The sequence below is a fragment of the Manis javanica genome, chromosome 15, assembly GCF_040802235.1.
Source record: "Manis javanica isolate MJ-LG chromosome 15, MJ_LKY, whole genome shotgun sequence".
Classification (NCBI taxonomy): Eukaryota; Metazoa; Chordata; class Mammalia; order Pholidota; family Manidae; genus Manis; species Manis javanica.
In genome coordinates, this window is record NC_133170.1 from 19055860 (window position 1) to 19083571 (window position 27712).

The 27712-nt window shown below is 41.0% G+C and overlaps 1 protein-coding gene across 2 annotated transcripts in view; it reads left to right on the forward strand.

Annotated features, from left to right (window-relative positions):
* GUCY2C (guanylate cyclase 2C) overlaps positions 1–5838 on the forward strand; it is a 61785-nt gene extending 55947 nt beyond the window's left edge. For both annotated transcript variants that reach the window (XM_037023062.2, XM_037023061.2), the window contains exons 24-27: positions 1536–1634; positions 2346–2440; positions 4008–4084; positions 5178–5838. In XM_037023062.2, coding sequence (XP_036878957.1) covers positions 1536–1634; positions 2346–2440; positions 4008–4084; positions 5178–5352 — 446 coding nt within the window. In that variant the 3' untranslated portion in view covers positions 5353–5838. The remainder of the gene's footprint in view (positions 1–1535; positions 1635–2345; positions 2441–4007; positions 4085–5177) is intronic.
* The last annotated feature ends 21874 nt before the right edge of the window (positions 5839–27712 follow it).

Sequence of the window (27712 nt, forward strand, 5' to 3'; positions counted from 1 at the left end):
AATCCATGAGATTCTCAGAGTGACAGTAGATAGAAGTTAAAAAGCTGCTGCCACATCTCTGACAGCCAGAAGCATAGCTGTGTCCTTTCTCAGTCATGCCTGAAACCAAATACCATAGATGTTCCCATATGCACATAAGGGAACTTCTTGGACATCTCCCTAGCCAGCAGTAGCACATTGTCTCCTGGCTCTGTTGCAATTTTCCAGGCCTGGAGGAAGGGTAGCAGCAATCTGATGGAACCAAGTCAGGGGAACAGACCTCTGGGTCTTGACCCCACCTCTCTTCCCCATGACCTAGTCTCGTGAGCTGACCCAGGGCCCAGGCTTTGCCACATTGGGCTGGAGTAAGAACAGCTATTAGGTACACAGACCTGGAGGGTGTAGCCCTAAGAAATTAAAAGGTTGCAGCTAAATACTGAGAGTGGAAAACAAGACACAATATTTGCAGGGGTTTTTCTACTGCTAAGCCTTCTCAGCCTCATCACTCCCTCCACTTTGGAAGCAAGGAAACACTACGAATTAACCAGCCGCACCCAAGGAACACATCAGAGGCCCTCTGACCACGTTGCTGCCTCTACTGCCCCTTCCCTTCTGTAGGTTTTTTCTGCTTCTGTTTGGTTTTCTGTTTGTTTGTTTTGTACTGTTTTGCATCAAACCTAACAGGGAAGCTCTCAACACCTGGGAAGATCCTATGTTTGGGGTTTTCTTTCAGTGTTCATAGATACAGAGTATTTGTAGGATATATCTATAAAGAAACTAATGTAGATCAAAACCCAATAATCTAACTGGAAACTCAATAGCTTCCTCTATCCAAAACCTGGTTTTTGCAGTTCCTGAGTCAATCTTTAACTTCTAAAATCTTTACTTCTAGCGTCCAGTCACTCAGCACAGATACTTGATCGCACAACCCTTCTTCCCTACCTGCTGTGCTGCCATGCTCAGTCTTGCTTTGGCTTTTCTTCTTTTGCTAGAACGTCCTTGTTTCAGAAGCTACCCCATCCCACTGCATTCACATGGCACGTGAAATGTTTGGGGAAGATTATGCCGAGTCCTTATCTTCTGGGTCTTCCATCACCATGCCACCAATCCCAGAAATGCTACTCTGACCTAAATAAAAATGAAATAAAACATACTTGGGCCATTGAGCCTTTGAGTGTGCTCTGCCCTCCGGCGGTTCAGAGCTCAGGCTGTGTGGTTTGGTCCAGTAAGTAAGCAGTGGGATAGTCTCCATTCTTCCTGAGAGCCTTCTATTTAAAATATTAAGAAGAATTCCCCACCTTTGCAGCTTGGACCTCTGGATGCCTTCTTATTTCATGCAAATGTATTTTCTGTGCTAGAGCAAAATGCCTCTGAAAGCATATATTAAATAACTGCTTCCCTTGTTGAAAACATCCATTTAAAGCAAAAGTCACAGCTCACTTTTCACACCCTCAGCCATGTATCCATAAAATGAAGTATTCAGGATTGTGACTTGCCCCACTTAACTGCACTCTGTGACTCCATTGTCTCCACTTCCTGCTTCCTGTCCATTTCAGGTCCCTGTGCTGCTGGAGTTGTGGGGATCAAGATGCCTCGATATTGCCTGTTTGGAGATACTGTCAACACAGCCTCAAGGATGGAATCCACTGGCCTCCGTAAGAAGGGAGATTGTTTCTCTTAGAGGCCAGTAATTATGTACTCCAGCTACACTGGAGCTTAAGATACAAACTGCAGAAGGGATATCAGCCTTGCTGGCCAGGTTGCTGGAAGGAGTTGATGTGTGTTAGTCAGTTAGCAATCTTCTGGCACATGGTGGACACACATTACGGGGGTGCCATTATTCTTAGTATCATTATTGTGTGGCATCCACAGTGGGAAAGCATGGCCCTATGAATGGGAATGCCTTCACCAACTATTTGTCAGAAGGATAACAGTGTCCCTGAAGAATACAATTTGTGAAAATTATGAACTTATAACTCTCTCTGAAGCTCCACTTTGCTGCCAAGACTTATGCTACTTCACAGAACTTTTACACAGGGACCCAAAACCAAATCCAGCTCTCGAGCTCAGTACCACAAGCCTAATCCAAAACCAGGCCCAGGGGCTGAAAAGAGCTGGAATGAGAACCCATGGAGCCCAACCCGGGGAGCCCTTTCACTCCAGTCCTTGAAAAATAGTGCCAGACCCTCTTTTTCCCCATGTGTGATATTAACTCTTGTCTCTTGGATTATATTTTCAAGTGTTCTCTGACTGAAATATCTAAACCATTGAGAACACTTATCAGAAATTCCTGAATGAAGGGAAAGAGGCTGTATAACAGATTTAAAAATGGGAGAGATTTTCATTTATCTATCTTGCATTTCTAGCTTTGAGAATTCATGTGAGTGGCTCCACAATAGCTATCCTAAAGAGAACTGAGTGCCAGTTCCTGTATGAAGTGAGAGGAGAAACGTACTTAAAGGTAAGGGACCCACAGAGAGAGTGCCCAGAAAGCCCTCACTGACACCCTTGGGCACCTCCTTTGAGACTGGACATCCTGGGCAATAACAGTGAGCAGCATGAAGACGAAGGGCCACCCCCCAGCCCCTCGGAGAAGCCACCACTGAAGAGTGTGACTTACAATTTTACGGCAAAGAGCCCTTGGGGTGTTTTGAACTCTGACCAATATGTTACAAAATGCTGCCACCATTTCTTCCGTATGTATCCAAATTTTGTCCCCAATTCCTCCTCCAAACCTGAATGCTACAGTCTGATGTAGGATTTATTTCAAAAGTCAGACCCCCGTCTCCTCACGTACTTTATGCTCTTTCTGCAAGATGCTGCATTCTCTAAGGTCACCTCTCTTGCTGGTTCCTCTCCCATGTGAACCTGTGGACCAGGGAATTGCAAAGTCTGACCCCAGACTTCTGACTCAGTGTCATCTGGATGCTTGTTAAAATGTAGTTGCCTGAACTCTCCTCCAGGCCTGCTGAGGAAGACACTCCATGGGCGCAGAACAAGAGCCTATATTTTCAACAAGTATTCTGACTGCAATGCACACTCAAATTTGAGTGCCACCACTCTAGACTTCCCAAGCGGTACCTCACATTTGGAGCAGCTGCCCCCCAGAGCCACCAAACATCTCTAATTGGCACTCAGCCTGCTTTTTGGAGGTCACTGCAGTCTTTTCACAATTGGTCGGAAGCCAGCTGTCATCTGTGGGATTATCTGTCTCCAGTAGCCACAGTGTTTCTAGTCTGTACACTGTGATTGCAACTTGGAAAAACCTTTTATGTAGACGTGTCCTAACAGCACACTGCTTTTTGAGTCCTCCATAAATACATCTTCTGCACAGAGCATCCCCCCAAAATAGAAGTGGTTTATGGATTACTGCAGTCCAAACACAGCCAGCACGTATTTTTAAAAAATGAGTGTTTTTTTTAACTATGTAACCATCCAATCTCCTTTTCAAATACAAGCTTTAGCAAAAACAGCATTTCCAGTCAGTTTCCATTCATTTCATAGTCTCCAGATGGGCCCAGCAAATGTCACATAATGTATGTTTATTATGATGCACCTGTGTTTATTAATTATGCCATTTTGGTGGGGAAACTGTGGCATAAGTTTTGTGGCATGTTTTTGTGGCAAACAGGGCTAGAAGAAAATGTGGTTGATAAAACCCAGTTGGGTTTGCTGGCATAGCAGGATTGTAGATAAGTTTTCTTCCTTTTTAATTTAGAGTTCTTGTGACAGCGCTATAGTGATATTTTGAAATGTCTAGGGGGAAAAACCTACTTTGAAAAAAAATCTGGTGAACAAGAGACTTATTTTTTAAAAGGTACTTGGAAATAAAGATCTGTCTAAAGATAATGCAAATTGTATCAGGAATGTGTGCTGTACTGAAACTGAAATACAGTTACTAAAACTGAAATATAGTTGCTGATAGAAACATAGAGGTAAAATGTCTCTGGGAGATAATCACAGAACAGTGGGTGAGAACTGAAGTGTCTCACTGGCCTCTGTGGTGCATACCTTTCTTGTCTCCCTAGGGAAGAGGAACAGAGACCACCTACTGGCTGACGGGAGTGAAGGACCAGGAGTACAACCTGCCGACCCCTCCTACCGTGTAAGCTGCAGGGTGTGGTGGGGAAGCACAGGGCCCTGGAGGTGTGGGCTGTGTAAGCTGTGCAGCATGCAGCCAATTTACTTCTTGACAAGTGCTTTGCCAGTGGCAATGGTCTATTGAGTACTAGGCCAGGGATGATCCCCACGAGGAGTTTAGACACCTTCATCCTCTGGCAGCAAGAAACCAGGCATTCCAGACGTGCTCAGGAGAACAGGATAGTTGCATGTTCTCCTCCTCCACGCATGGTTCCAACGAGAGTAGAGTGTGCTGGAGGCAGAGGCACTCTGCAGGTCCACCCAGCCCACTGCCCTGTGTGGGGCCACCACATGAAAACAGGACCTCCTCTAGCCCCGGGACTGTGGTTCTGGGGTTTCACATGGCGTTTCTGTTCTCCCTGAGAAGAGGAAGACAAGGTTTCAGGTCTAACTAACAGGTTTCAGTTCCCCTAAAAGTGACCCAAATGGTCATCCAGTTGCAGTCAGTTGTGTGGCTGTGGCTGTGGTTTTGCTATGGTAGAGAAACCCTGTCCTGCAGACCCCTAGGTGGTGCACCCCGACAGACGGCAAGCCTATAGAGGTGCCAAAACAACCCATATCTTCCCTGGGGCACAGGGTATCTGCCCCTTGTTACAAGGATGCCCCAGGTCCATCCAAACCCTTGAAACACTCCATCCATTCTGAGCCCTCCCCAGACAAGGTCCACACTCCTAAGGATGTGGGCGATCAACAAGTTTTCAGGTCGGGGCTGCAGGAGCCTAGCACCGTCCTGGCTTCTTCACCCATTCCTGCAGTGGCATATATAAACCGAGCCATGCCTCCAAATCCTAGCAGCATATTGTTTCACTTTGAGATTGGAATGTAATTTTCTGCTTGAAATACATTCTACTTTTGCTACAACTACACAGAGCAGGGTTGAGGATAGTTGCGTGTTCTCCAAAGTCCACACTCATTTTGTATTCCCTGGGCTTCTTGTGTTTAGCACAGAATAAGCATTCAATAAGTATTTGGTAAACTGACCTGATTGTTCTGGAGCCAAGAAATATTCCGTACGAACTGCTGAGACATTCCGCTTTTCCTCCCCGCTCTCTTTCCAGGGAGAACCAACAGCGCTTGCAAGCTGAATTTTCAGACATGATTGCCAGCTCTCTGCAGAAAAGGCAGGCGGCTGGGATAAGAAGCCGAAGACCCACACGGGTAGCCAGCTACAAAAAAGGTACCCTGGAATACTTGGATCTCAACACGACAGACAATGAGAGCACCCATTTTTAAACCTCAGCGAGGCCCAAGGACTCACGCTAATTCAGCACAGCTCTACGTGGCAGCAGCCTCCCGTGTCCGGAAGGCCTCCAGCCCTCTGAGACCTCGGAGGGGCAGAAGGCTCACATGGGTTCTGCTTGGCCTCGGCTGCCTCGCCCGAAACACAGACTTGCTTCTGCGAAACGGATGCCCACACTCAGGGCTCTGGTTACCTTTGACTCTGGAGCCTGATCTCAACAGTGGCTCCAGGGAGCGTCCCGTCCACCTGGGGAAGAAGAGGGCTGAATGTACGGGCGCAAAGCTGAGGAGATTTTGTTCTCATGTCATTTGTTCTGGTTTGGTTTACTGATTCTTTTTCCTTCTGTGTTCGTGAGAGGATTTTTTTAATTGTCACAATTATATTTTAAATACCTTTTCTCCATTAAACTATTTTTAACTCATCATTTTTGCAGAAAAGATGCTATATTTTAGACAGGAATAAACATCAGAGTTGACTGAGTCTGCGTATGTTTCCACCTAGTCCATCCATTTTCCTGAAACGCATGAGTCACCATCTTGTCCTCACTGAAAAATTGAATTCCCTGACACTGAAGCAAGGAAAAGCTATTTTCATTTTCCATTGTTGCTCAGGGCTGAGAACCTTGATGTTCAGTGTCGCCTGCTGCACATGACGGGGTTTGTGTCTAGTCTTCTCCAGTGGGAGGCAAGGCCAGCAGCTGACGGGGGTCTGGAATAAAATCAAATCCCATTTACTTCTGAAGACACAGTACTTCAGACTCTGTAAATATCCCTGCCCACTGCCCCGCAGCTCTTCTGTGGCCCCTCCTGTGACCCTCCAGCACAACTCCTTTGCTTGAAATCTCAGGGGAAATGACAACAGTCAACTGGTGTTGGTAGACCAAAGTCAGCACAGGCAGGAACAAGCATGCCACCCACTGGCACTACCCTTCCAAACGAAAACAACTGCTTCAATCACATTCCTCCCCCCCTGGGCCTCTGCCACCAAAACCACTCCAGAGATTACCAAACGTGTCTTCTCCATCACCTGGAAAAACAGAAAATCACAATGTCATAATGTAAATTATCCCCTGAATTGTTGGGTTGAGCACTTAAAATGTACGCAGAGTCCTGACTTGGAATCTGGAGGTTCATAATCTGCCTGTGCCAAAGTGCCCAGCACCAGGGCACTTTCAGCACAGGGATCAGGTTGTGACATGAAAGTTCTTAGTCATTCAGTGAACACGTGTTGAGTACCTCTTTCTTCAGGTACTGGGCTTGGTGCTGGCGGTACAGAAATAAGGTCTCTGCTGAGCTTTGAATCTTACAGAAGAGAGAACTGTAAAGAGGTACGTAAGTTTGGTCCCAAGCAGCATTCTTAACAGCAGGCAAACTTAGCAACTCCAAGATGGACTGGAAAAACTCAAAATCATCTTTACACTAATAAGCCATTGATGGAACAGCTTCTCAGTTGGAGGCTCCAGTGTTTGTGTTCTATCACAGAATCGACATGGTTGTGAAACACTTCTTGACTGTTTAGCAGATGTGTGACCTCAGCTTTTCCACTTAGCAATGTACATATGTGATAGCAGTGATGGGACCCAGCGAAAGTTCAAATTCCTGCACCTCTCTTTTTTCACTGTAACTAATGTCTCTAAACCCTTGATGTTTCATCAGTAAATTGTGAATCACACTATCTACCTCAAGGAGTTGTTATGAAGATTTCTTAAATGAACTTTGTCAGTGTCAATCACATAGTAGGTTCTCAATAAATAACCTCTACCTTCAACTTTTCTTCTCTCTCTATTTGTTTTTATTAATCAGAACTGAAAATTTTAAACCTGGGACTTCCATGTGCATTAAGCACACGTAAGAATTTATTTTTAATAATTGATTGTGGAATTTTTCTCATGTATGCAAAAGTAGAGGGAATAGTTAATGAATCCCCATATAGTCATCATCAGTTTTAAGAATTTTCAACATTTTCTCAACCTTGTTTTGTCTATCTTCCACAGACTTTGTTTTGCCAGATTATATTTAAAAAATATTCCAAATATTGTATCTCTTAATATGTCTTTTTAATACAGGATTGATGAAGCTTTTTCTGAAAGGGGTCAAATAGTAAATATTTTAGGCTTAGCAGGCCAGAGTGTCTCTGTTGCAACTATTCATCTCTGCTGTTGTAACAGAGAAGCTGCCGCAGACAGTATGTAAGGAAATGCACAGGCTATGTTCCAATAAAAGTTAATTTGTAAACAGATGATGGGCTGTAGTTTGCTTGTCTCTGCTCTAGCAGGTAAGGATTTTCAAAAATATAACTAAAATGCCATTATCACATCACATGAAATTAATGATAACTGCTTAATATCAGCTTATAAATGCATATTTATTTTAAATTTCTCTGGTTGTTTCAAATTTGTTTTTTAATTATTTTCATTCAAATTAGGATCCAAAAGGCTGTGTTGCATGTGATTAAAATGTTACCCTAATCTCTTTTGGCCTCTAACTTTTTGCTCATACACATTTTCTTCCCCAACGCATTTATTTGTTGAAGAAACTAAGTCATTTTCCCAACATAATTCCTCATACATTGAATTTAGCTAATTGATTATGCATCGTTATATTTAATGTGTTCTTATGTTTTCCATATTTTCTGGAAGCTAGTAGTTAGATCTAGAGGATAATTAGTTTCAGGTTCAACGTTTGCCTAAGGTAATTTAGATAGCCAGTCTCCCTAAGGAGAGAGAATTTAGAATAATATGTTGACATTCCAGCTCCAATGATTGGTAATGAGACTAGATTATGACACTATATATGGTACAAATTCTAATCTCCCACTCCCATCTCAAACTTCCAAAATGACAGAAAATTATCTATATAAGGTATTGGGAAACAGGAAAGAATGTCCTCAGTGAACCAGAAATTATAAGGCAGTCTAAAAGACAGAAGGCAGACGGGATCAGATTTAATAAGAAAATACAGCCCTAAGCAATTGTAGAAGAGGGCTGTTGGAATAGAATTCTATACCAAGCAAAAAATATTTCAAAAATGAAGAAAAAATACTTTCTCAAAAAAGAAATGTGAGACTTTATTGCCAGTAGACCTACTCTACACTAAATGTTAAATGAAGTTCCTCAAACAGAATGAATACAATATCAGGTAGAAGCTTGGATATCCACAAAGAAATAAACAGTTCTGGAAATACAATACATAAAATAATAGAGGTTTTCCCTATTTTTTAATTGTTTTAAAACCACTCTTATGGGCACTATAATTTGCAATCACTACATAAGTAGGTCACGGGGAAGGCAGTATAGTACGGAGAAGACAAGTAATGACTGTATAGCATCTTATAGGCTGACAGTAACTGAAATGAGGTTGGGGGGACTTGATAATATGGGTGAATGTTTAAACCACAACATTGCTCATATGAAACCTTCATAAGATTGGATATCAATGATACCTTAATTCAAAAAAATAAATAAATAATAAAACAAACAAAAAAAACCACTCATATTTACCTTCTTGTTTTCAGTTTCCCATTGGGTAGCACAAATTTAGAAAAGTGTGGCTTTGTTTTGGTTTGCTTTTTGACATTTCACCAAAGGAGATCTATAAATGCAAAAAGCGTATGAAAAGATTTTCAACCATTAGTCATTAGTAGAATGCAATTAAAGCCACAATGAGATTTTACTTCACTCATTAAAAAGGCTAAAATTAGAAATTTTACATTATCAAGTGCTGACAAAGATGCAGAAATCTTGCATTATCAAGTGCTGACAAGGATGCAGAACAAATAGAACTCTCACACATATTGTTGGTACAGAAACAAGGAACATAGGTTGGCAATTTTTTATAAACATTTAGCATTTACAAGACCCAACAATCCCACTCCTATGTAATTATATGAATGAAGTGAAAACTATATTTGCACAAATACATGTTGTGGATGTTTATATTAGGTTTATTCATAAGTACCAAAACTGGAAACAACTGAGATTTTTTCTCAACAGTTGGATTTCTAAAGGAACTATGGAAAACCCATACAATGCAATACTGCTTAGCAATAAAAATTAATGAACTATTGTTTCACATAATAACATGATCTTAAATGCAATTTTCTAAATGAAAGAAGCCAGACCCAAAGGACTATATATTGTATGATTTCATTTATCTGATATTTGGGCAAAGAGAAAATTATAGAAATGGAAACCAGATCAGTGGTTGCCAATTGTGTGAAGAGAGGATTTAACTACAAAGGGATAGAATAAATGAATTTGGGGAGTGAGGTAACTGTATGGTACTGTGATGGTAAACACGATTCTGCATTTGTCAAAATCCTAGAGCTGTATGCCACAAAGGAAGACTTTTATTGTAAACAATATTTTAAAAAGTAACCAGATGTGCATGGAACCCCAAATGGAATGCAGACTGTGACAAATGAATCTACTGTATTAGACCGTATGGTCTGACCTCATTGGAAAAGGTGGTAAAGAAAGGAGATGACAGGTAACTTTGGAAAACAGTATTTTGAGTGGGTATTGTAAAGCTAAAAACAGAAGAATTGTGCAAATCATCATGGTCTAATTGATCACACTGTTCCTCAGAAAAGGGTGGGTTAGAAATTCTGAAACTACCTTAAATGAATACTAAGATTGAGTAAATAAGTATATTTTAAATATGAAAGACAAGTTTCTCATTCAGAGAAGGAAGTTATAAAAAAATGAAGAGAATGCTAGAATTAATGTTGAACAGCTGTATTGGATGAGGTATCACTATGAATCATGTTGATTTTTAAGATGAAAGATAGAAATATAGATAGATGATAGATTATGTGTTATGACAGATACATGATAGATATAGGCAGATGATATAGGTAGATGATAGATAAATACATAGATAAACGTATATGTATCTATATACTAATCCACTGATGGAACCTAGAAGTAGTGACATCCCAATAGCAATGAACACAGTTAGTGTCCTCATTGTGGTTTCTAAACACCATTTTCAAAACTTACCAGGGCTCCTTGGAGAAGTGATTGATTTCAAGGCTAGGGAAAAATACAAAATAAACCTAGGGTATCCTGTGTTGTCAGGAAGTAATGAAGTGCTACAGAAAAAAACTTGGGAGCCACAATGACCCAGAAACCAACCTGAAAGAATTCCCAATGGTCAAAGCTGGAAGAAATTTAGCAATAAAATAAATAGAGTATTAGATGATAACCTAATAAGGTAAATATCCAGGACTCCATGCTGATATAAATAAGTCATTAAAATATATAAATAAATAATGGAAAAAAGACAACTCTTCCTTACAGGAGAATCCAGTTAACAAATGTAGAAGAAATGAAGGAAAAAGAAAAGGACTATGAGAACAGTGGAGTAATAGGCAAGTTACAGGGAAGGTCTGCCAGTTAATGCTAAAACTAGTGGCTGAGTTTAAGGAGAAACAGAATATTTGCATAGTTTCAAAGTATGTCCTCTCAAATATTTATTATTACAAAGGAAAACATAGTGATTTAAAGTGGAGAAGCATCAAACACCAGCTTAACCAGATGACTAAGGCTAACTTCACCAATAATAAGATATATTTAACATTACATAGCCCCTGAGGGCCTCCCCTCACCTATATGATATTCTTCCCTAAAACGCATAGCCTCAATCTAATCATGAGAAAACAAACTCAATTTGAGGGACTTGTACAAAATGACCAGTTCTAGGAAGAAAGCTGAGGAAAATAGTGAGACCCTAAGAGACTTAGCATATAAAAGATTCTGTCTTAGGTTGAAGGACTAAAAGACAAAATAATGTGAAGTTACGGTGGCGATCAGTGGAGGCACTGATACCACTGATGATGCAAGGAGGCCAGAGACTAAGAGATGTTGTAGGTGAGCTGAGGCTTCATCTATACAAACAGGAAGTCTGGTAATGATAAGACATTGAGTTTGAGAAAACAAGAAACAGTAGTACAAGTATTCCACACTGTCTGTGAAACTTTGCAACAGGCAGCTTCACTTTCATGGCTGATGTCCATCAGTATCTGTTTTTGCAAACTGAAAGAAATCCAAAGTGGATTTTTGCTTTTACCCAAAATGTCATGACTGTGCTAATGTGCTCCTGTCTTTCTGAGAGCACCATTGTAACTATCATATAGCTTTTGTTTTGTAACTGAAAAAAGAACAACAAAAATAATGTGGGAAATTGCTCCTCTTGTGCCTGAGTCCCATGAACTGTTATTCAGCCAGCAGATGGTAGACCAGCTGTTGCATGATGTGTTCTGAAAATGACCTTGTTCCATTAAGTGGTGATAAATTCTATTCTAGAAATATAAGAATTTCCAGTCCAGAATTCTCATGGAGAATAGTTTATAGTTGCAGTGACAGCATATTGTTTTCATGTTTGCTAAAAACGCCATTATCTTTTCTCTGTACTTTTATAGAATTTAAAACTTTGTGCCTATACGTCTGTATATACTGAACAATGCAATCCCAGCTAAAATACATCCTATCCTGCACCTTAAAAAATTGCAGTTTGACATTGTGTGAATTATTCCAACAGCACGGGGTTTAACGTTTTAATCCAACCACGGTAGATAGAGCTCTTGGCAGAGAAACCAGCGACATGCTCCTGGCTGTGTCCTAATATTTGGACAGACTCATGACCTACAATTCACATTTGTTACAAAACAAACATGAGGTATCACTTTCAGTTCTATATTTCTTTGGAAATAAGTAAATCAAATCTTGTGGTTTATGAAAGTGCAGATGTTTATAAGAGTGGGAATTGCACAAGAGCCTTCTGCAGTTTCTAAAGAGATCCTAAATACGCGCTCCCCCATTCGGCTTGGAACGAAAGCAGTAGAGAGCAGCATTTCTCAATCTGTGATGAAGGATATATATTTTTTTCATTCCAAATCACTCTCAGAATGACACTTTATAAAACACAAAATCACATGCTTGGAGGTGGTGGCGATGTCCAGCTGCCATAAAAGTTCTAAACGCTTACTCTCAATTTTGTACTTTACAGAGACTGGAAACAGTTTGCAGACCAGGACCAGCCCACAGAGCCCCTGAGCCCGGGTACAGGGGACCACATTCAGAGATGTAGGTTTCCGTGTCTGCTGTGCCACAGGCTAAACAAAGAGCCTCTGGGCCAGTCACTTGACCTCACAGGGCTGCCGTGAGGACCAAGGAGTGTGTATGGGTGAAAGCTTTGCAAATAGGAGAACCAGATTCATATTAGTTTGGTTTCTTCTCCAAACCACGGTTTCAGTCTAACCTAAAGAAAGTGAAAGTTGTATGAGGTGACCTTTATAGTACTTTAAACTTTAATGTGTCTGTTAAATATGGATGCATTCGTTTAAATAAGGCAAGAGGGTGCACACTGTGTCCCTACTGTGTAGTGCCAAGAGGTTTCTAAGGAACTGGGCACAGAGGGGACTGTGCCTGGCCCATCCTGTCCCCTCATCCCTGGGTCCTCCCCTTGGGGCCTGTGAGGACCGACAGGAACACAGCAAAACAAAGGCGCTATTGCAGGCTTACAGGTCCCACTTGGGAGAGAAAGCTTGGCTATATCACAGAGCCGAGCACAGTGCCTGGAAGAAAGTCAGAACTTATGTTTGTTGAAACGTGCTGCCCCTGATGAGCACACTGGGTACGTGACTCACAGAGCAGCAAGTCCCACATCCCACCACCCAGTCCCCTCACTGAGGCCCTCAGTTCCCTCCAGAGTAGTTTCCTGCCTGGCTTCTACCTTGTTACTTGTAAACTTCTTCCCCAGATAGAAGGCCCTCTTAACCAGTCATGTTCTCAGATACAGGAAGATGTCTATTCAAGCTGGTTAAAATGTAAGTGTTTACCAAGTAGTTTCCCAGTCTCTGGAAGAGCATGAGAAGAGGCCACAAACGTAGGAGATTGCTAGAATGAGACCTGGCTTGTCACCACAGAGAACTCTTTTGGCAAAACCCCACAGTGTCCCATTGCCCAGCATCTATGCCATTAGGGACTGCATGCCACAAACCCCACTCCAGTTGCCCTCAAGAACCAGATGCTCTGCACACTGAAGACATGATCTCCTCAAACACGGCCACCTCTTCACATTGCTCCAAATTTTCCAAGATGAGCTGATTCATTTTCCTACGTACCTTCCAAATGCCACCACCCGCTGGTCTACAAGTGCCCTGTGAAAATGAAGCCATGTAGGCCTAAAAATTAAAAAACCAAAAAACTAAACTCAAACAGAAAAACTGTCCCATGGAATTATATATAAGAGGTAATCAATAATATAATTTGATGACTCTGAGGCTGATACTGATAATGACTTTGTTTATGCTGATTCCTCTGCCTAGGAATCTCTACTGTATTCTTCACTTACACTTTGAGATGCATCTAAGGAGCTGGGCATAAAGGGGGTTGTGCCCAGCCAGTCCTGTGTCTGCTTGTCACCTCTCCTTGCCGGACTTCCATGACCTCCCTCTCATCTGTGTGATGGGGTTCAAGGCAAGCTGCCCCAGAATATGCCCACTTTGGCATATTGATTACTTTGAATTAAAGTTACTTGAGAAACAACCAATGCAAGAAGGACATGCCAATCCCACTTTTTGTCCCTGTGAAAGATAAATCTCCCGGGTGAGATGTGCCCCGCCTGCACCAGGAGGTGGAGAGACATGCTGATTGCCAGACAGGGATTCAGGACCAAGAAGCCTGCGTAAACGAACTCGGCTTAGTTTCTTCACTAAGTAGTACCCAAGCCTAAATTTCTATGACTCATTAGTTCTTCACAAATTTATTATTTCTTTGTCTAAAAAGTATGTAGACAAACTGCTTTGGTCACTGCTTGAGTCTCATATCTTTGGAGACCCCATACATATGAAATAATTAATGTTTTCTCCTGTTAATCTGTTTGTGTCAATTGAATTATTAGATCAGACAAAAAACCCAAAGATGGGTATGGAAGTGATTTTCCCCTTCCTGACCTTGCTTAGTGACCATCCTCCGTGTTCCCAAGTACCTCTGCTCACCCCATCCCAGCCCTCATCACACTGCTGAAATGAACTGTTGCCCTTCCAGGCCCTTGCAGACCCATGAACCCCTCAAAGTCAGGGACTATGGTTCATTCATTCCTATATCACAGAGCCGAGCCCAGTGCCTGGAAGAAAGTCAGAACTTGTTTGTTGAAATGAAACTGTGGTTTAACTGGTTTGAGTTTTAATCATCCTTTGGCTTAAGGTGAATGGGGCCCGAGATTTGCTAGGTTCTTGGCAGGGCTGGGGGTGCTGACCTGCCGGTTGTCTGTGTGGCTGTTTAAAGCAACAAGCTCCAAGAGAAAGAGTTGAGCCTCTGATCATTTACTGTGAAAGTGTAACCAGAGCATGCAACCAGAGAGAACACCGCCTCCCTTTTCCGTTTTCTGCCATGGATCAGCGCACTGGCGGAGGGTCGGGGGATCAGCACAGGCGTGGGGGCATCTCACAGCTTAGGGGCCCCAGACAAAAGGCTCTGGCAGCCTTCTGGACTCTGGGGTCAAGAAAAGCTGAGGGAGAAGGGCTAGGGGGTGAATCAGAGCAGGAAAAAGTGTCTCCCAGGTGCAGGTCAGGAGGTGCAGGCGCCTGAGGGGGCCTCTGATAGAGACCTAGGGGTGAAGGCTCTGGGGCAGGAATATGCAAGCAGGGTGGTCTGGTATGCAGGGAGCATGCCTGGCCTGGGGCTTTGACTGCTCAGTCCTCCGGAGCCTGCTGGGGGAGGGCAGCTTTCCCTCCCTGCGGGGGAGGCCTGCCAGGTAGAGACTTTGTTATTGCCTAAGGTCAGACCTGAAAAAAATCACAGACAGGCTTTTAACCAGGAGCCAACCTCCGTGCTATTCAAAGCCAAAACAGAAACAATGAACTGGAAGGGGCGTGCTCTGTCTGCTGTTCCCACCTCCCTGCTTCCCCGCCAAGGCACAAAAACAGGACATTCCCCCTACTGACGAATCCCTGACAGAAGGGTCCAAACCCGTGGATCCACTAAAATGAAGGAGCAATGTATCCTCTTGTCGTAAATTAGGAAAGGTCAACAAAACTATGACCTAGACTGTATCTACACCTTAGAAAGATTGATACAGTTCTTCTGTAAAAAGCAATAAAAAATAAACAAACATGATTTTTTTTTCTTCACAAAACCACCAAATACGTGGCGTCTTTTCCGACGCCGACAAATGATTCTCTGACCCCAGCTGAGTAACCAGCAGCTCAGCTCTGACACCAGCCACCCAGACAGGTAAAGGGCTCCGTCCCACTAGAGCAGCCCCGCTTCAGGCTCAGTTCCAAGTCCCAGAGGGCCTCCCCTACTTCTGACTGGCCAGCTATAAATCAGGGGTTCCCAAGATCCCCTCCTCAGGTTTGCTAATTTGCAAGGATAATTCACAGAATTCTAGAAAACACCTTACTTCTGTTTACCACTTTATTATACAGGATACAGTTCAGGAAGAAGCAAATGGGAAAGAGGTATAGAACAAGATGGGGTGGGGGCCGGGGGAGGCAGAGCTTCCATCCCCTCCGGTGAGCCCTGCACCAGCATTTTGATGTGTTCACCATCCCAGAAGCCCTCAACACCCTGCTCAGGGACTTCTGTGGAGGTTTCCTTATGTAGGCATGAATGATTAAATCATTAGCCATTGGTTTGATCTCCAGCCCCTCTCATCTACCCAGAGGTGGGGGCGGGGGGGAGGTTTGAAAGTTCTAACCCTCTAATCCCATGGTAGGTTTTTCTGGGAAACAACCTTCCTCCTGAAGCTGTCTAGGGATCCTGCCTTCGATCATTTCATTAGCATACAAAAAAAAAAAAAACCCAGGAAATTCTCAGGCTTTTAGGAGCTCTGTGCCAGGAACAAGGGACAAAGATCAAATATATTTTTTATTATACCACAGTCAGGCTTGCTGAAGGTGGGCAGGTTGGGAATAGAATGAGATGCCAGCTTGCAGATCCCAGAAATTTATCTTCCAGATGGCAGCTATTAATGGTAGTACGTATACATTACCCTTTGGGGTTGATTGGTTCCTGTATTTGATTCCTAGGGCTGCTTGTAACAAATAGCCACAAACTTGGTGGCTTAAAACAACAGAAATTTATTCTTTCACAGCTCTAGAGTTCAGAAATCTGAAATCAAGGAGTTGAAGGGTCGTGCTCCCTCTGAAGGCTTTAAGGGAGAGTGCTTCTGTCTCTTTCAGCATCTGGACTCCATGATTCTGATCTTTGCCTTCATCTTTACACAGCCTTCTCTTCTCTCCATGTCTATCCTTTATGTCCCTTTGAAGGTCACTTGCCGTTGGATTTATGTCCACCCAGATAATCTAGAATGATCTCATCTTGAGATCTCTAATTTAATTTACCCTGCAAAGATTCTTCTGCCAAATAAGGTCACATTTACAAGACTTGGACATATCTTGGGAGTCATCCTTCAATCTACTACAGACGCCTTTTGCCCCACGCATGTAACCTCAAAAGGGGCGCGCAAAGCTTCCCGTTTACTTTATAAGGGAGACACGTGGCTCTCCCTTTAACTTCATTCATTCTCAAGGCTTAGAGGTTTAAATACAGGGTGATCGTCAGTGAGGAACTAGACCTTCCCTGGCAGAGAAGTCTACGCAGGTCCTTGTTCTATTCTTCTCTTCTTGATTCTTGCTCCAGGCCTCTTGTGACCATTAAGGCTCAGGAGACAGTGGCAGAATCCACAGCAAAGAGCCATTGTGCTGGCCGCTGGAGAGAGGAACTGCTTTGGCTTTAAGGGCCAAAGATGAACAAATTGAGATTCCTAAGTCTAGCTCAGCTAGTAAGAGGGCATATTAAATAGAAATTTGAGCCCCTCTTTGGCCACTATCAACATTTTCTCATAAATCCTCATAACAATACTGCATTTTGTAACTGAGAAAAAAGCCACAGCACAATTTGCCATTACTAATTGGTGGACACAGGACTGGAAACCAGGTCTGCCTGTCTGCAAAGTCTACTCTTTCTGCCCAGCTGGGAAGTTGAATAGTATTGTCTGAAAAATAGCTCCACGCCACATAAGGGGCCATATATGCTGTGGCACACGCACTGCCAGGCCTCCAACAATGGAGAAGATACATTCTTTTGTATATTCATAAGTATTTGCTGAGAACTTACTTTAAGTCAAGCACTGGTCCAGGCCCTAGAGATACAACAGAGAGTATAGTGCACAAAGCAAACAAACAAAAAAGACCACCCCCTACTCTGTAGGAGTTTATATTGGAGGAGAAAAGGGAGGACATGAAAAATACATACATACTGATACATAATGTATCAGACCATGGTGAGTGCTGTACGGATGGTAGAGGAAGAGTAGAAAGTATGAGACCATTTGGGGTGCTCATCTAATAGTTCAGGTGAGACTCATGACTTAGCAGAGTGTGGCACCACTGGGGATGAGAAGCAGTCAGATTCTGGGGGGTATTTTGAAGCCAGACCCAGAAGGATTGACTGACAGTATAGATGCAAGATTTCAAAGCCATTGCCAAGGTGTTTGGCCTGGGGGACCGGAGGAAAGGTGCTGCCACTTACTAAGATGAGGAAGACTGAGGGAGGAGCAGTGTGAAGCTGGGAAGGAACCGGGAGAGGTGACAGCAGTGCTTGGGAATGCAAAAGAAGCCTGCAGTCAGATCATGGGAAGCCTTAACTTCTAGATTCACGGATTTGGCCTATTTCTCATAAAGTCACGAAGGGTCATAGAGAAGTATGACACAATGAACTCTCTAATTTAGGAAGATAAATCTACAGCATGGAAGGTGAAATAAAATGGCAGAGAACAAAAGCCTCCTCCATTCTGGGATCAATTAGAAGGCTGTTGCAGGAGTCTAGGTGGGAGAAGACATGGACCTAGTGTGATGGCATACTATATTCTTTTCTGCACTTTGCTTTTTTTCACTTAAAAATATGTCTATGGAAGTTTACAGAGATCATTATTTCTTACAACATTTTCTGGATTACCATAGTTTATTGAACAGTTCCAATATAGGGCATTTAGGTTATTTCCAATATTTTGCAATTACAAATGAGGCTTCAATGTGCATGTGTATTTTCATATTGTTGGAGGCATATCTTCAGGATGTAAAAGAAAACAAACTTATCCAAGTAAATTTGAAGGTCTAATTGGTTTTATTAAACAATTCATGAATTGGGCAGCATCCCTCTAGCAGGGAGAGAAATTCTCCAAAGGGCTAAAGAAAGGAAGAGGTTTTTAAAGGCAGGACAAGGAAGCCATAAACAGAAAAAAGATTATTTGGGGTTAGATTCCCTTCACTAGGGACAAAAGGGTCTTATTAATTGGATTCCTTTGGGGGATGGAGAGGACACAGGTGACATTTTTTCAGTGCTGACCAGAAAATTCCTGATTTACTACATTTCTTTTTTTTTTTTTTTGAGAGGGCATCTCTCATATTTATTGATCAAATCGTTGTTAACAGTTAACAACAATAAAATTCTGCACAGGGGACTCAATGCACAATCATTAATCCACCTCAAGCCTAATTCTCATCAGTCTCTGATCTTCTGAAGCACAACGAACAAGTTCTTACATGGTGAACAAATTCTTACATAGTGAATAAGTTCTTACATGGTGAACAGTACAAAGGCAGTCATCACAGAAACTTTTGGTTTTGATCACGCATTATGAACTACTGATTTACTACATTTCTGTATGAGGTTGAAACTGCACTAAATTAAGGATTAAGTCCTGGTTCGGTGACTTGGCCTAACCAGAAGTGAACCCATGCTGGGCCTGTATCTTTCTTTTTAACAAGGGTAAATTCCTACAAGTGGGATTGCTGGGTCAAAGCTTAAGTACATATATAGTTTTATTATACGAACTTGTTTGCCAAATTCTCCTCCAAAAGGGCATACCAGCTTATATTTCCACTGAAGGTATGGTGGCAAATGGTTTTAGATTTTACATAACATAGATCAGTGAAAGCACACAGTGTCTCCTTTGAACTATGCATGTTAAAGTATCTAAGGCTTTAGGTCTGTGATGTTTAATCTGGTGAAGGTTGGCTGTGGTTTTATTTTATGTTCACACTCTGCTAAACCTAACCTCTTTGCACTGTAATGGTTTGCTCTGATAAAGACTGAACTGGCATCACTGAGTTTCTGAGGCTTCCACAGGACTGCCTTGCATCCCAGGCAACCGGCTGAGGTGTTCTTAACAGCATTACAACGGCCAGTTTAAGCCAATTGGTAAAAGACGTGGGTGAACCCAGCTCGCTGTTTTGCCTGTGCCTCCACTCCTCTACCTGAGGTCTGTTGGAGAAAACCGATCGGCAGAAATCTTTGGTGCCATTAAATGTAAGTGTCAACTGCAAATGTGCCCTCAGTTCTGCCTAGCCCTGCTATTTATTGTGTTTCTTTGGTCAGCTGGCTTTCTTCCTCCCATTAAGACTACTTCAAAATCTCTTTACTCTCATCAAATTTCCCTTATTATTTCTCTTGTTCTGAGCAGATGGCCCCACCTCCTCCTATAGAGAGAAAGTAGACATCATAAAGTAGGAACTCTCTCATCCTTCCTGGAGCAACCTTCCATAAGTACCCGGATTTCCACCTGTCTCACGGTTCCCGCCTGTAGCAGTGAAGGAGGGATCCTCTCCTCATCCAGGCTCAGTCTCTTACACCGTGTCTGGTCCTTCTGTCTTCTTTCCCTTCTTGACTCTTATTTCAACCTAATACTATCAAGTGTTTATTCTCTCTTCTGTATCTTGAGCCTCTTTCTTTACTCTTCCCTTTCGCAAAACACATAAACCTGCTGTAATCTATCACTAAAAACAAAACAAATAAAATCCTTCCTTTTTTTTACCCCCTTCTAGCAATGGCCATGTTTCTCTCCTCTCCTTTATAACTTAATTTGTTAAGTCACAGGGTTTTATGAGGCGAAACAGAGACAGCTCTCATGGATGTAGAAGTGTACAGTCTCAGAGAAGAGGGAGAGCTTGAAGAAGATACGGGCATGGCCACCGCAGTGCACTTAGGCTTTGCGGCTAGGTTTAATCTGAAGGGCTGGGTGCCAGAGGTGACACATAAGATATGCCTGTCTGTGATGAACTAGGCAATATAAGCAATATGGCATAAGTCTGGGTCTGGAATCAGCTTCTTTATTTGAAAATTTAAAATGACAAAAGTTGCCCTGCAGCATTATTCAAGGACTTAAGTGAGCTAATGACTACAAAGCTATTTATTGTGGTACACACCCCATAAACGTTACCTGTTATTATTTTTGTAAATGCAATTATGTTGTCAGATGGGCAGATTTGCCTAACCAGACGTGAAACATATATAGTTCATACAGGAATTAATATAAAGTAATTCAGCTGTCTTTGACCTACAAGTTTGACTAGGGCTTCATAGATTCATTCATTCACGCAGAAACATATGTATCAGGAATTTTGCTAGGCATTAGGAATTACAAATCAAAAGAGAATCTCGGCTCTCAATGATCTCACAGCCTTAGGACAGTCAAAGCCTAAGCAGGTAATTATATTCAAGTGTGGTAAGTGCAGTGGTTGATAAACACAGGATATTTTAGGAGTTCAAAGAAGGAAGCATAAAGCTTGGAGTGAGGTGCATCAAAGAAATCTTCCTGTTTGAGGTGGAACTGGACCTTATTCTTAAAGTGAGTAGGTGTTAGGAGGAGAAAGAGAGAAGGCAGGCAGGGGAAGTATTTTAAAGTTCTTCTGTCTATGCAGTTTAACTCAGAGGCACTGGAATTCCATGCTTATTTAATTTTAAAAAATTCTACTAATGAAACTCACTGACCTATTTGAATATGGCAAAACTGTCAACAATGAAGGAGAAATAAAGATTTTTCTCAGACAAAAAAAAAGCTGAGGGAGTTCATTAGATCTGCCTTATAAGAAATGTTACAGGGAGTTCTTCAAGTTGAAACAAATACATTTAAAGAGCAACACAAATGCATATGAACTGATTTTGACAAGTATGTTAATACATAACTGGCAAGATGTATCCAAGAATACACACCAGAAATACCATACACAATAATCAACTCAAAATGGATTAAAGACTTAAGCACAAGATCTAAAACTAGAAAACTCCCAGGAGAAAACATAGAGGGAAAGCTTTGTGACATTGCTCTTGGCAATGATTTCTTGGATATGACACCAAAAGTATAGGCAACAAAAGAAAAGATATACATGTAGGACTACATCAAACTAAAAAGCTTCTGTACAGCATAGGAAACGAGCAATAAAGTGAAAAGGCATCCTATGGAATGGGAAAAAATATTTGCAAACCATGTATCTGAAAGAAGGTGGATATCCAAAATATAAAAAAACACCTACAGCTCAATAGGAAAAGATTAATAACAATTTAAAAATGGGCAAATTTTAAAAAATAACTCAATAATAAGAAAATAAAAAATACAATTAAAAATCAAGGATTTGATATTGCACCAAAGATTAAAAGATACTCAACATCTCCAGTGTCCTTCCTCAGTACAAACCAACTCGGATAGACCTGGATACATGTGCACACATGCACTCATCGGACACCCAACATGAATCCTAGTTTAGCTCAGCCAAAGAGCCCACACTCACTCCGCATAATTAAGATCATTCTCTCGATGATGAACAATAAGAGGATGGGCTTCCTGACTGTTAAGGGACTGCCTCTGAATCATTTGTTTTTCCTGACCAAATTTTAAAATTTTAAAAAGATGACTCCTTATTCAGAAGGGGTTGTCAGGATGTAGAAAATCATTGCTCAATTTATTTGGTAATGAAAATGGCCATTATGATTTTCGTGCAACTTTGTATCTGTTATGTAATTCTTGTTGACATTGTGTTACCACCAAGTTACTAGCAGCAAGTGAGGAACAGAAAAGCTGCTGTAAGTGCTTTTTAAATGGCCATCAGCCACAAGGCACTCATCTGCGCAGTGGTGTGAAGAAAGCAGCTTGAGAAATGTATCTTGTGTCACCAGGAAAGAAGATGAAGCAGAAAAATAAAAAAAAATTCAGTTGATGGAAACACCCAGAAGTTGCAGAATTCAGCTAAAAATACCTAGCCAACCTGATTTCTGAATTTGGGGTCTTGAATTTACTATGCTGAGTGAAAGAAAGATTCTCCTTTACATGTCTACATTATGACTCCCCTATTCTTCAGGCCTTCATTTTGACCTGTCAGTCAGTCAGTTGAAGGATATCAAAGTAATACTTTCAAAAATGATTCATTGAAGTTCTATTTGTCTGAGCCCTTGAAAATTTATCTTAACACATGAAAATTAAGTCAGAATAAAATTTCATGGTCATCACCTTTTCCCTAAAAAAATCTGTAGATAATTCTCCATTGGCAAAGTCGGTCTGATTTTTAATACCGTGTGGGTAACCTTTTCCCATTTTCCCCCCACTGGAATGCTCACTGTTTTGGGTTTTAGTGTTGTTTTGGTTACTGAGCAATTCAGTATCTACTATTTATTAATAGCTGATACGCATTGACCCCCACGGAGAGACCCACTTTTGTTGAGAGGGGGCTTTGATAAGCCTGAAAGGTAAAGGTTTAGGCTCCAAGTCTTGTGGACCGATGGATAGCAGTTAGTGTCTGTGCCTACAGGAGGAATGTGCTGGCTGCCCACAAAGAGGGAGGAAGTTCTGGGACGCTTGGTATTGGTGACGGCACCAAAAGGGAGATTCTAGAGAAGTAAAAAGCCAGGTAGGAAGCCAATGAGTAAATACTTTTAAAAAATTAACCCCTTTAAATTGAAAAAAAAAAATTTCCTGAAAGGATTGCTGTTGTTCAGAGGGTGGGTTTGCCACATTTATTTTACTTCTATCCATATATACATTTATTTTTACCAAACCCTTTGAAAGTAAGTTACACACACCCTGATGCTTTGCTGCAGCCTGTGCGTCCTCTAGAAACTAGGCCATCCTTTTGCATCTCCACAATACCTTTTTTACACTCAACAAATTTTTAAAATATGCAATACCACCATATATACAGTCTTTATTTAAATGTCTCCAAATATTCTCCCCAAAATAACTTCAGTAGATATTCCTCCCCACCCCCCCTACCCACCCACCCCCACACCTTGTTCAGGATACAATTAAAGATCACACATTATTATTTTTTTTTTTGAGAGGGCATCTCTCATATTTATTGATCATATGGTTGTTAACAATAAAATTCTGTATAGGGGACTCAATGCACAATCATTAATCCACCCCAAGCCTAATTCTTGTCAGTCTCCAATCTTCTGAAGCATAACGAACAAGTTTTCACATGGTGAACAAGTTCTTACATAGTGAATAAGTTCTTACATGGTTAACAGTGCAAGGGCAGTCATCACAGAAACTTTCGGTTTTGATCACGCATCATGAACTATAAACAATCAGGTCAATTATGATTATTCATTTGATTTTTATACTTGATTTATATGTGAATCCCACATTTCTCCCTTATTATTATTATTATTATTATTTTTTAAATAAAATGCTGAAGTGGTAGGTAGATGCAAGATAAAGGTAGAAAACATAGTTTAGTGCTGTAACAGGGCAAATGTAGATGATCAGGTGTGTGCCTATGGACTAAGTATTAATCCAAGCTAGACAAGGGCAACAAAACCTCCACGGATGCAGAAGATTTCTCTCAAAACGGGGGGGGGGGGGTGAGGTTCTAAGCCTCACCTCTGTTGATGCCCAATTTCTCACCTGATGGTCCCCTTGCGACTGTGCCTGTCTTAGGTTTTTCCTCCCTTGAGGAATCTTACCTGTCTCTGGCTAACCATTCATCTTCCAGGGCCATACAGGGAAATGTAAAGTTGGCAAGTGAGAGAGAAGCAATATTGTTTGAAAAGGTTAGCTTTTTACTTTTTTGCAGATTTATGCCCTGTGGCTTCTATGCCCAGCATTTGTCTTGAGGTATCTTTACCACTTGGAAGAATTATGATACTCAGTAATTTCGATATGAGGTACGAATTCTACTTAGGGGTTGTAATTATGAAGGAAGAAGAGAAGCTATAGCAGTAGCAGATGGAAGAAAACATGGGAAGATTGATTATTTCTTTGACATATCTTCTTGTAGTGTAACATAAGCGTGTATAGGTTTTAAATTACTAATTAAATTGCATGCACACATTAACATAATAGGAATACAGCTACATAACCAAAGCAGACCTACAATTACTAGCCATATCCAGTGAAACCAAGAAAACCAGTTAGGCACCCTAAGCATTTGTGAAAACTTATCAATGATATGATGGATATTATCTAACTGAATCTGAATATTTTGAGAAAAATCAGACAAATTAAAACAACACATTCCTGGGAACTGTTCACATCCCATATGTTCTTTTAACAGTAGATAGTCTATATTCGCAAGATTTTGGAGTGCTGCAACTTGCACTTCTCCTAATTCTTGGTTGAGTTCCGACAGTACAGATCCAGTCAAATTTGTTGTTTTACTGTATGCACAGGCCAGCTTAGATATCTCCTTCTTCATTCCAATGGCAAGTCCAGGAACTGGTGGGATGAATGCAGCTACAACGGCAGCAGCGCCTGGATCTTTGTTGAAGTTTTTTGATGATCATCTTCTGGAATGACTCTTCCAGAGAATGTTGATGTTGGAAGTTCTTCTTCATATCGTATCTTAATTCGTTTTTCTGGGTAGCCAAATTAGGCTTTGATCCTCTGTGTAAACACAAACTAACCCTTTGCCCACACTTTGATATGCCCTTTATACCATTGTGAAGAACTTAGTGGAGAAGATCACACATTATTTTTGATTGTTATGTTTTCTTAAAATGCATTTAACCTACAAGAGTACAGTTGACACTTGATGAACACTGGTTCGAACTGTGAATGTCCACCTACACATGAATTTATTTCAATAAACATAGGGGAAAATTTTTTGGAGATTTGCAATAACTTGGAAAAATATTTTCTTTTCCGTAGCTTTAAGAATACAGTTTATAATACATATAACATACAAAACATGTTAATAAGACTGTTTATGTTAGTGGTAAGGCTTCTAGTCAGCTGTAGACAAGTTTGGAGAGAATCACACAAGTTATATACAGATTTTTCAACTGCATGGAGAAGGAGGGGGGTTTGGGGAGAGGTCAGTGCCCCCAAGCCTGGCATTGTTGAAGGGTCAATGCAGGGTTTTTTTCATGTTTTTTCTGGGATGGTAGGTTTTTTTGGTGGAGGGCATGTCTATCAAGTAAGTAACGCTTAAAAAAATTGTAGGCCAGTTGTCTTGTATACGTCCCACCATCTCGATTTGTCAGATTCAGGAATGGCTAGATAATTTGTGAGGCCCAGTCAAAGTGAAAATGAAGGGGCCTTTGTTCAGAAATTAGTCAGAATTCAAGACAGAGGCAGCAGAGCATCAAAACCAAGCATGGTCCCTTCTAAGGCTGGGACGTGTTTGCACAAGCCCTGGGCTCCTGCAGCTGGGCTGGGCCACGTTTTATCCTGATTTGGTCAAGGTTCAACACTGTTCCAAAACTACCTCATAGGTGATGTTGTGCACATCCCACCACCTCATTCATCAGGAGGAACACTCAGATTTGTTTATTCAATTCAGAAGAGGTTTTTTGATGGTGTTTTGATCAGTGCTCCTATTCTAACTGGTTTGATCTCATCTTCAGGAATACCTATCATTCTTAGGTTGAATTCTGAGGTCTTTTGTGTCAGTCATTTTTATCTTTCTTCTCATTTTAATCTTTCCCCCTTTATATTTGGAGGGCCTTATCAATTCATCCTGCAAGTTACTGACTCAGTTTTCAGCAGTGTTGATTTCCACTCTTTACTATTAGCTTCCAAAGGACAGGTCGATTCTACTATTATATTTTTAGTTTTCTATCAACCCTTTCTTACTGTTTCACTTCATTCATTTTTTTCTCAACCTGTTTTTCTTTACAAACTTTTTTCTTAGCAAATTGAGCCCTTTTTAAAAAATTATTTTTAGAGCCTCTATAAGATGTTAAAACATTTTGTAAATTTTTCTTTTGGTTTTAAAAATTGGTAGTTTTTAGAAATTAGAGATTTCAGAATGATGTCCCCTTTCCCTTATTCTGCAATATTTTTCAAAGACTCCATGTTGTCGTTGGGGAGGAAAAATTTTCCTTCTAACCTTCTAGGTTCTTTGCCTGATAATTAAATTGACATAAGACAGATGAACAAAAGAAAACCAAATATAATTTTATATGTGCAGAAGCCCCATAAAAATATGAGTCCTAAGCATCTTACTGCCCTGATAGACAGTGACTGCAATGGGGTATGGGGGGGCACTCGATAATATGGCTGAATGTAGTAACCACATTGTTTTCCATGTGAAACCTTCAAAAGAGTGTATAACAATAATACCTGAATAAAATAATTAATTAACTTAAATATATATATATACATACGAGTCTTAAGGGTCAGTAGGACAGCTGACAAATTATGTCCTTTGAAATAGGACAGGAGCCTGGGGTTCCAAAGGGAAGCTGGGTCATTAGATGTTTGTTCTGCTATATATATATATATGTCTTTCAGATAAAAGTTATCTTTGGTAATAGCTCTCTCTCTCTCTGAGTTAGGTCCCTATCTAAATTCTTTTAGACAGTTAAGGGAGAGTTTATAACTCAGTTACTAGTTTACTCAAGTAGACTGAAATAAGATCTTTGCCTAGTAACATTTCCTGGAGTTTTGACCCTAGATTATATCTAAATGTGAGTTTCTAGCCACTTTCCAAGAATTAACGGCCTAAGATTTGTCTTCTTATTGTCTTAATTTAAAAATATCTGTAGCAGCCAGATTCATTAAATATTTATCAAGTACTTTTCATTTATTCATTGTTATGTACCATTCAGGCATAATTCCTTTCTTACAACCTGAAAGAAAAGCAGGGACATTTCATACAGGATTATTTTGCATTTACAGTCAAGGTTAAAACAACACTTAAGGAAGAGCTGTGCTTTGCAAGTTTTTATTTCGCATTTCTACTTCTGTCTATCAAACGTATAGAAGATACTAAAATATTAACAGTGGAAGAAGAAAAGTAGATAGAGGAAGTTGGGGGTAGCTACTCCAGGATGTAGTCACTCACTACATTTAGGAAAAAGGTAGGAAAAGAGGTTTAGGGAAATTATGGGAAAAGAAGCACCACATCCCTTAAAAAAGGTAGAAAATGCTCCTGGCCCTAAGAGGACTCAAGAGTGCCTTTTTCAGCCTCTTTGGAGGGAAACATGGGGACAATAATGATGCCTGTCAGCAGGGTACAAGTTCATGTTTGTCATCTGTAGGAAATTAATAATAATAAACCACTTGATCAGCATTCAACTTGTAAAAGAGAACCTTCTCTCCTCATCTCTACCTCTCCTGCTGCAGTCAA